Here is a 9,988-nt window from a genome sequence, read left to right as displayed (position 1 = left end):
TTGGAACATGCCTGTTGACTAAAGACAGACACGCCGAATGTCACCCCGCACTGAAACCAAGAGGCCATCAGTCTGCGAGCGCTACGTTATCACTATCCACGAAAACGTATTCTACGAGAAATGGCGACTGGTCGCACCCATTTCACCAACGTGGCATATTGACCCTACATTGGCGTAGGACCCGGCAAGCTTGGTGGCTATGGATGACCCTCTGGAAAACAATCACAAATCTCACAACAGTATGTACATTTTTTAACTGGCATCCTCACTTGACGATCGGTCAACTGGAAGAGTCTCCAAAGTCAACATTCGTACGTCTGGAAAGAAAACGTTGAGCCTGTCCAAAGCCATCTGGTTTATGAGGGAAGGCGGCATGTTTGCTGCCGTATGAGCTTCCACTTTTAGTTGGTTGGCCAAAGCCATGGAGAAGTAATTGACTATGATTAAAAGGAGGCCTCCTGATACAGATAAAACGTACAGGGTCTTCCTTCTTATCGGTAAACGCTGGTTTATTTTGATTTTCCCAGTCCTCAGCTGTAGCTGTAGGAAGAACTTTGCTACACAGGCACAGCCGAGGCGAAAGGAAACCCGCCGCGTTTCCCATTTGGCCGTAGTGTTGGTGCTGAAATTCAGCGCCGAATGAATAACCACAAAGGCAATGAACCAGTCCGTCTTGTGCCTCAGCCCTTTCGGCGATTCCGCACGAACGGGACCAACGGTCACCAGAAGGGGCATGAAAACACTTGTGGAAACGCCAGCGCCGTCCCTGGGCTCCAGAGGCGAAATGGTTGAGCCGTCGAGTTGAGTTGGTAACATTGAGTTGGTTGTTGAGAATTCAACAGCTTTGTGCAGGCAGAGCCGGGCGAGGGACGGAGAGAAGGTGGAAGGAGGCGGAGGAGGAGTGTCTGTGTTGGGGGGGGGCGCTCTGCAAAACACAGCCCCCCTTTGCGGGAATGGGGTGGGGACATAACCTGGGAGGGCAGGATTCCAGTTAGGCACCGCCCCTTCTACACACCTACTATAGCCCCCTGTCCTCTCCACCTCATTAAAGACCCTTCCCCTGCCCCCATTATAGACCCCCGCCCTTCCCCCTTCCGTCCCCTCCCCCTGCAGCCCTGATAGAGACCCCCTGCCCCCTCCTTCCCCTGCCCCCATTACAGACCCCCTGCCCCCTCCTTCCCCTCCCCCATTAGACCCCCCCACCCTTCCCCCTTCCGTCCCCTCCCCCTGCAGCCCAGATAGAGACCCCCTGCTCCCTCCTTCCCCTCCCCCATTAGAGACCCCTGCCCCTCCCCCCAAACGAAGGATGCAGACAAAGGATGCAGCAACAATTTATCCAGTCTAGAACACAGAGAGATGGGGGAAGGGGGGAAAAGGCAGGGGGTCCCTGTGCCCCCCAATACTCAGCCCCCCTCCCCACATGGGGGTCCATCCCCCCAAATCCACCACCGCAACCTGCCTGAATCTCCCCTTCTCCTCTCACCCCACCGCTGCCCCCCCAAATTGCCCACACCCCTCCTCCCAGATGTGTATCCCAGTACTTCCCTCATGCTCACTCCCTGCCCCCCATCTACCCCTTGGGCCCCCCCTTCCTGCCCCCATCCCCAAAACTCCCCTGCTTCTCTCTCCCCAAAGGAAACCCCCCATACAAGTCACCCCAGCACCCTACCCCCCAAAAGCTGATCCACTGGCTCTCTCCAGCCCCCCCAAATCTTGCTCTCCCACTTCCCTTTAGTGCCACCAACAATTCCTGCCACCCAAACCTGCTTCTCTCCCAGACCCCCCCCCCGAGGAGTGCACCCCAATAGCCAATCAGGGCTCGCCCATCCGTCCGTCCGTCAGGCCATCTGTGTTCTGGGGCTCAGAGGCGGGAGGGGGCGCCCCCGCCCACCACCACGGTCTCCCCGGTGATGTAGCTGGCGTCGGGGGAGCACAAGAAGGAGACGATCCCAGCACAGTCAGACGGGACCCCCAGCCTGGGGAGAAGAGACAGGGTGAGCCCAGGGGGAGGGGACTGGGGGGGCGTGTGGATGGATGGAGGGGTGTGTATGGGGGTGGATGGATGGATGGAGGGATGGACAGAGGGGTGTGTACGGGGATGGCTGGCTGGCTGGATGGAAGTGTGTATGGGGGTGGATGGATGGATGGAGGGATGGACAGAGGGGTGGTGAAGGGAGTGGATGGAGGGAGGGGTGGATGGATGGAGGGATGGATGGAGGGAGGGGTAGATGGATGGAGGGAGGGGTAGATGGATGGAGGAAGGGGTGTGTATGGGGATGGATGGATGGGTGTGTGTGTATGGGGATGGATGGATAGATGGATGGATGGATGGAGGGGTAGATGGATGGAGGGATGGATGGAGGGAGGGGTAGATGGATGGAGGGAGGGGTGTGTATGGGGATGGATGGAGGTGTGTATGGGGGTGGATGGAGGGATGGAGGGATGGACAGAGGGGTGTGTACGGGGATGGATGGATGGAGGGAGGGAGAGGTGGATGGATGGATGGACGGGTGCGTATGGGGATGGATGGATGGAGGGAGGGAGGGGGATGGGGGGATGGAGGGATGGATGGAGGGGGGGTAGATGAATGGAGGGAGGGGTGTGTATGGGGATGGATGGAGGGATGTGTACGGGGATGGATGGATAGATGGAGGAAGGTGTATGGGGATGGATGGATGGGTGTGTGTGTATGGGGATGGATGGATGGAGGGAGGGAGGGGTGGATGGATGGATGGATGGAGGGGTGCATATGGGGATAGATGGATGGAGGGATGGATGGAGAGGTGGATGGATGGATGGAGGGAGGGGTGTGTATGGGGATGGGGGGATGAGGGGAGGGAGGGGTGGATGGATGGAGGGAGGGAGGGAGGGGTGGATGGATGGATGGAGGGGTGCATATGGGGATGGATGGATGGAGGGATGGATGGATGGAGAGGTGGATGGATGGATGGAGGGAGGGGTGTGTATGGGGATGGGGGGATGAGGGGAGGGCTGCGTGGAGGACTGGAGGACGTTGGTACCTTTGCAGTCTCAGGTTCTTCATCATTTTCTCCTTTACGGCCTCGTCCTTCCACAGCTGGAAGAAAAAACAGAGTTGGGGATCACTGCCCTGCCCCCCAGGTGAGGCTCCCGCCCCAGCAGTGCCCCCATCAGGCCCCGCCCCCAGCAACGCCCCCCCCGGTGAGGCCCCGCCCCCAGCAACGCCCCCCCCCAAGAGGCCCCACCGCCAGCAGCCCTCCCCCCCCGGCACTCACGGCCGAGCTGAAGTTGGTCTGTATGATCCCCGGCGCCAGGCAGTTGATGCGGATGTTGAGGGCGCCGAGCTCGGGCGCCAGGGCCTTGGTGAGCCCCAGCAGGGCCGTTTTACTGACGCTGTACGGGCCCAGCGCCTGGGTAGGGAGGGGAGGGATCAGCACGGCCAGTCCCTGCCCCGCCCCCGCCAGCCCCCTGCTGCCCTGCCCCCCCTGCCCCTCCGCCAGCCACCCCGTCTCCTGCCTGCTCCCCCGCCAGCCCCTGCCCCTCTGACCCAATAGCCAGCCCCGCTCCTCCCTACCACCCCCCTGCCCTGGCTGCCCCACAGCAACCGCCCCTGGTCCCCGCCAGCCACCCCCCGCTCCCCCGCGCCAGGCCTGGGGGCGTCTCACCGGGAAGGGGGAGAACCCGGCGATGGAGGAGACGAGGACGATGGAGCCGCCCCTGCAGAGAAAGGGAATGAGCCAGAGACCTGCTGCCCCCCGGGCTCCCCCCTTCCTTGTCCCCCCTCCCCCGTGTGTCCCCTCATCGCCCCTCCCCCCTGGGTCCCCTCATCCCCCCCCCCCCCCCGGTCCCCTCCCCGTGTGTCCCCGTCCCCTCCCCCCTCATCCATTCTCCCTCATCGCCCCCCCCGGGATCTCCCCCCTCGTTCCCCCTCCTCCCAGGTCCCCCCCCCGCACTCACCCCCGTTTCTCCATGTGGGGCACGACCAGGCCGACCAGCAATGCTGTTGCTGTCACATTGATCTGCAGGATCTGAAGGGGGGGATCAGGGGGAGTCCGGGTTCTGCCCCCCCCATGCCCCATGGCCTTCCGCCCCACAGTCTGCCCCCCAAGCTGCACCCAGGGCCCTTTCCCCTCCCCACCCCGTCGTCTGTGCCCCCCAGCTGCCCCCTCTCATCCAATGCCCCTCCTCCCACCCCTCTGACCCCCAGCTTCTCTCCCCCTCCCCCCGACCCCCAGCTGCCCCTAGCTCCCACTACATCCCCTAGTCTCCCAACCCCCCTCTGAGCCCAGCCCCCCTCCCCCCCAACCCCCGCTCTCTGCTCTGCCCCCCTCCCCCACCTTGTTCCACACGTCCTCGCTGGCCTCGAGCGTGCTGCCGAAGAACGGGTTCACGGCCGCATTGGAGACCAGGATGTCGATACCCCCGTGACGCTCTAGGGCCTGGAGAGATGAGACGGGACGGGGGGGGGGGGTCGGTTACTGACCGTGATCGGCGCCCCCTGGGCCAGGTGCTCCCCTCCCAGAGCCAAGCAGAGAACCCAGGAGTCCTGGCTCCCAGTCCCCCCGCTATAACCACTGGAGTCCACTCCCCTCCCAGAGCCGGGGACAGAACCCAGGAGTCCTGGCTCCCAGCCCCTCCTGCCCTAACCATTAGTGCCCACTCCCCTCCCAGAGCCAAGAGAGAACCCAGGAGTCCTGGCGCTGAGCCCCCCCGCTGTAACCACTGGAGCCCACTCCCCTCCCAGAGCCGGGGACAGAACCCAGGAGTCCTGGCTCCCAGCCCCTCCTGCCCTAACCATTAGTGCCCACTCCCCTCCCAGAGCCAAGAGAGAACCCAGGAGTCCTGGTGCTGAGCCCCCCTGCTGTAACCACTGGAGCCCACTCCCCTCCCAGAGCCGGGGAAAGAACCCAGGAGTCCTGGCTCCCAGCCCCCCTGCTCTAACCACTAGACCCCACTCCCCTTCCAGAGCCAGGAGAGAACCTAGGAGTCCGGGCTCACCGTGGCGACCAGGCGCTCCCGATCCGCGGCTCTGCCCACGTGACACACGGTGCCGGACACACTGAGGCTCTGGGCGCGGAGCTCGGCCACGGCTCGGTCCACGTTACTCTGCTTCCTGCTGCTCAGCACCACGTGGGCCCCATCCTGCGCTAGGCGCTGGGCGACAGCGAACCCGATCCTGACGGGGAGAGCGGGGTCAGGAGTGAGGGGCACCGGTGGGGCTGGGGGGGGACCAAGGGGGCTGTGGGTCGGGAGTGGGGGGCACCGGTGGGGCTGGGGGGGATCCGGGGGGTTGTGGGTCAGGAGTGGGGGCACCGGTGGGGCTGGGGGGGACCAAGGGGGTTGTGGGTCGGGAGTGAGGGCACCGGTGGGGCTGGGGGGGATCCGGGGGGTTGTGGGTCAGGAGTGGGGGCACCGGTGGGGCTGAGGGGGGACCCAGGGGGTTGTGGTTCGGGAGTGGGGGCACCGGTGGGGCTGGGGGGGACCCAGGGTGCTGCAGGTCAGGAGTGAGGGGCACCGGTGGGGCTGGGGGGGAACAAGGGGGCTGTGGGTCGGGAGTGGGGGGCACCGGTGGGGCTGGGGGGGATCCGGGGGGTTGTGGGTCAGGAGTGGGGGCACCGTGGGGCTGGGGGGGATCCGGGGGGTTGTGGGTCGGGAGTGGGGGCACCGGTGGGGCTGAGAGGGACCCAGGGGGTTGTGGGCCGGGAGTGGGGGGCACCGAAGGGACTGGGGGGGGCCCAGGGGGTTGTGGGTCGGGAGTGAGGGGCACCGGTGGGGCTGGGGGGGACCAAGGGGGCTGTGGGTCGAGAGTGGGGGGCACCGGTGGGGCTGGGGGGGATCCAGGGGGTTGTGGGTCAGGAGTGGGGGCACCGGTGGGGCTGGGGGGGGACCAAGGGGGTTGTGGGTCGGGAGTGAGGGCACCGGTGGGGCTGGGGGGGATCCGGGGGGTTGTGGGTCAGGAGTGGGGGCACCGGTGGGGCTGAGGGGGGACCCAGGGGGTTGTGGGACGGGAGTGGGGGCACCGGTGGGGCTGGGAGGGACCCAGGGGGTTGTGGGTCAGGAGTGGGGGCACCGGTGGAGCTGAGAGGGACCTAGGGGGTTGTGGGCCGGGAGTGGGGTGCACCGAAGGGACTGGGGGGGGGCCCAGGGGGTTGTGGTTCGGGAGTGGGGGCACCGGTGGGGCTGGGGGGGACCAAGGGGGTTGTGGGTCGGGAGTGAGGGCACCGGTGGGGCTGGGGGGGATCCGGGGGGTTGTGGGTCAGGAGTGGGGGCACCGGTGGGGCTGAGGGGGGACCCAGGGGGTTGTGGGACGGGAGTGGGGGCACCGGTGGGGCTGAGGGGGGACCCAGGGGGTTGTGGGACGGGAGTGGGGGCACCGGTGGGGCTGGGAGGGACCCAGGGGGTTGTGGGTCGGGAGTGGGGGCACCGGTGGGGCTGGGAGGGACCCAGGGGGTTGTGGGTCAGGAGTGGGGGCACCGGTGGGGCTGAGAGGGACCCAGGGGGTTGTGGGCCGGGAGTGGGGGGCACCGAAGGGACTGGGGGGGGGGCCCAGGGGGTTGTGGTTCGGGAGTGGGGGCACCGGTGGGGCGGGGGGGACCCAGGGTGCTGCGGGTCAGGAGTGAGGGGCACCGGTGGGGCTGGGGGGGATCCGGGGGGTTGTGGGTCGGGAGTGGGGGACACCAGTGGGGCTGGGGGGGGGAATCCGGGGGGTGGGTCGGGAGTGGGGGACACCAGTGGGGCTGGGGGGGGATCCCAGGGGCTGTGGGTCGGGAGTGGGGGGCACCAGTGGGGCTGGGGGGGATCCGGGGGGTTGTGGGTCGGGAGTGGGGGACACCAGTGGGGCTGTGGGGGGATCCCAGGGGCTGTGGGTCGGGAGTGGGGGACACCAGTGGGGCTGTGGGGGGATCCCGGGGGCTGTGGGTCGGGAGTAGGGGGCACCGGTGGGGCTGGGGGGGGATCCGGGGGGTTGTGGGTCGGGAGTGGGGGGCACCGGTGGGGCTGGGGGGGGGGGATCCCAGGGGCTGTGGATCGGGAGTGGGGGGCACCAGTGGGGCTGGGGGGTCACTCACCCCTCCGTAGAAGCCGTCACAAGAGCCACCTTGTCGGCCAGGCCTCCCCGGCTCGCCCCGGCGGTGCCCATCGCCCGCAGCGACCCGCGCACGGAGCGGCAGATCCCGGCGCCCGGCCTGAGCCTGCCCCACATGCCGCCTGCGGACTCTACCCCCTGGCAAGGAGAGAGCGTCGGGGCGGGGGCCAACCTGTGCTGACCCTCCCCCGCCCCATGGAGCTTCCCCCCTCCGCGCCCCTCCCCCAGCCTCGCCCCGCCCCCACAAAATGTCGCTCCCACAAAACTTTTCCCCTTCGCTGCCAGGCGGGGCTGAGCCCCCCTGGGTCGCTTCCTGCAGCCCCCCCCCCCCTCGGGGCTGCCCCCAACTCTCCCCACGTCCCTCCCCCCACATCGCGGACACCCCCCCGGGGCTGCCCCCCACTCCTCCCGGCCCCCCCGCGCCCCTCCCCCCACACCCCGGCACCCCCCTTCGCCCCCCGGGGCTGCCCCTGCCCCCCACTTCCGCTGCCCCCCGAGTTCCGCTGGCACCTGCGGGCTGCGCGCAGCCCCGGCCCGGCGGGGGTGCGGGGCGTCGGGCGGGGCGGGGAGGCGGCCACGGGCCACCGAAAGCGAAAGCGGATCGAGCCGAGTCCGGGACGGGTCCGGGGCGCCCCCTGGCGGGGAGCCGGGGCCCGGGCGGGGCGACACGGGGCGGCCTTGAACGAGGGGGGGGGGGGGCGGACTCGGTCACTGCGGGGGGCGGCTGAGCGTCCAGGCGGGCTGGGGTGTCAGACCGACACATAAATAAAGCCAGGGGGTGAATGGGGATAGATGGGATGGATAGCTAGAGCGGGTGGATGGGGATAGGTGGGCAGACAGGCAGGTAGATACGTAGGTGGGGTTAAAATGAGTCATTTTAAATTGTTGGACGTCGAGGAATTGTATTTTCTAAATGATGAACAATCTTTAGTTTAGGGGAAGTCAAAATGATTTTCCAGCGGTGACTGTTTGTTTCACTGCCTGACAAGTCCAGGGCGTCTTTTCCTTCTCTTCGGGGCCCCCCTGTCAAATCCGCCCAGTTAGAAACCACAGCTCTTTTATTATTAAAGGAAGAACAATAAAACAAAGACGAGTGGCCGGACCCAAAGGGAGGCGTTGGGTGAGCTCGGTCACAGTCTCTTCTGGTTGACTTTCGGTGGGGCACATCGAGCACAGATTGTGCCTGGGCAGGTGACGCCTTTTTCTCTTGGGACGCTGAGACCAAAGTCTGTTATTTCCCCAAATTCTTGAGACTCCATTCGGAGCCTCTCGCCTGCCGGCCTGGAAGGATCCGATTTTATCGGCCAACGTTGGTAAAGGTCCATGTCGCCACGGACAAAGATCTCCACCTGTGACAATCGACACTTACAGGTGGGCAATGCACAAAACAGCTGCTTGAGGACTGAGCAGCGGCTGATTCCACGCTACGCGCCTTTGGCCGTGCGATGGTGAGACCGTTTGTGCTTCAGCGGCTCCACAGCTTTCACTTTTTGAATCTCAGCGTCAATAATTATCGTCTGGTGGCCCATTATTTTGCACAACTGTGAACGTTAAAATTGATAAACATCGGAAAAAAGGCTTCAAGCCCCGTCATTTCGTGGACCTGTGAAAACGTAACGTGATAAAACTCGAATAAAAGGCTTCAAACTAATCAGCGATATTATCTGTCACCAGGAATTGAGTTCCGCCAAGGCTGCTGCTTAGATACCTAACAACTGTTTCCGACTGAGCAAAAGAATTGTGTTTACCAAATTCTGGAGCCTGCAGGTTATTACTAAATAACCTAGAGAGTTGATAATTGGGCAGAGTGAGAAGCCGTGGAAGGAGGTGTTTTGAGACAGGCCAATTACAAATATTAAGAATCAGAAATCCAATTAAACCCACTATTTATTTGTGAACCAATTTTTAGCCCATGCTTCTTTCCAGGTTCTAACCAGCTGATGATTAACAGGACAACGGCTTAGTTATTTCAGATACGACAGTGTTTTCATCTCCCAATATGCAGAAACAGAAAATAACACAAAAAAAATTCACTGTACACAAAAAGCTAAACACACAGAAAATAACACAATATACGCACAGACACACAACGTGCACACACAACAACTAAACAAACATCTACAATACGTACAAAACATTCACAGTACACAAAATACCTAAACACACAGACAGAAATAATGCAGTACACGCACAAGGCATACACAGTACATGTACACACACACGCTCACACACAGAACAACAGGCATGTGTAGCCCAGGCTAACAGAGCATGGCACAAAATCGGATGCAATGGCGGTGATCGTCCTCTCTCCAATGTTAAAGTCTTGGTGGGGAAGGGTTGTTCCTTGTGTTGGCTTCTTCTTGATTCTTTCGTGTTCTTCTTTCCTGTCGGTTGTAGTTTGCTTGTAAACAGGACCCGCCGATGCGTGGACGACGGGCATGCGTGGGTTACACACTTCCGAGTTTTTAAATGCTCTTTTCCTTTCTATTTCCATGAAATTAGGAGCACAAACGTGTAAATGTACGTTCCCATCTCGGGACAAAGCGTGTCGGCCGCACTTACAGGATGGGGGACTCTCTCCTGGGGGGCAGTGACTCTGAAAGAGATTTGGGGGTCACGGTGGAAAACCAGCTGAACCTGAGCTCCCAGTGGGACGCTGTGGCCAAAAGGCCTAATGCGATCCTGGGCTGTATAAACGGGAATGTGGAGCGGGGCAGAGAGGTGATTTTACCTCTATATTGGGCACTGGTGCGACCACTGTGGGAATCCTGGGTCCAGTTCTGATGCCCACACTGCAGGAAGGATGGTGATAAATTGGAGAGGGGTCAGAGAAGAGCTTCAAGAACGATTCAAGGATTAGAAAACCTGCCTTGTCGTGCGATACTCCAGGAGCTCGATCTATTCAGCTTAACCAAGAGAATGTTC

At 63.0% G+C, this 9,988-nt stretch overlaps 1 protein-coding gene across 2 annotated transcripts; it reads right to left on the bottom strand.

The window, feature by feature from the left end:
• Window positions 1–1,861: 1,861 nt before the first annotated feature.
• LOC135894803 (dehydrogenase/reductase SDR family member 4-like) lies at window positions 1,862–7,117 on the bottom strand. Of its 2 annotated transcripts, XM_065422898.1 has the most exons (8): window positions 7,047–7,117; window positions 4,978–5,155; window positions 4,317–4,418; window positions 3,937–4,007; window positions 3,645–3,696; window positions 3,255–3,389; window positions 3,021–3,076; window positions 1,862–1,976 (listed from the first exon to the last, which is right to left on the bottom strand). In XM_065422898.1, exons 1-8 carry the CDS (start codon window positions 7,115–7,117, stop codon window positions 1,862–1,864), a joined length of 780 nt encoding a protein of 259 aa, XP_065278970.1. The 2 variants fall into 2 exon arrangements, with proteins under 2 accessions (XP_065278970.1, XP_065278971.1); XM_065422899.1 differs by lacking the exons at window positions 3,255–3,389; window positions 3,645–3,696; window positions 3,937–4,007.
• Between the last annotated feature and the right edge of the window lie 2,871 nt (window positions 7,118–9,988).

Source organism: Emys orbicularis (assembly GCF_028017835.1).
Source record: "Emys orbicularis isolate rEmyOrb1 chromosome 12 unlocalized genomic scaffold, rEmyOrb1.hap1 SUPER_12_unloc_1, whole genome shotgun sequence".
Lineage (NCBI taxonomy): Eukaryota > Metazoa > Chordata > Testudines > Emydidae > Emys > Emys orbicularis.
Note: the sequence above shows the minus strand (reverse complement) of the source record. Positions and strands in the feature narration are given on the sequence as shown.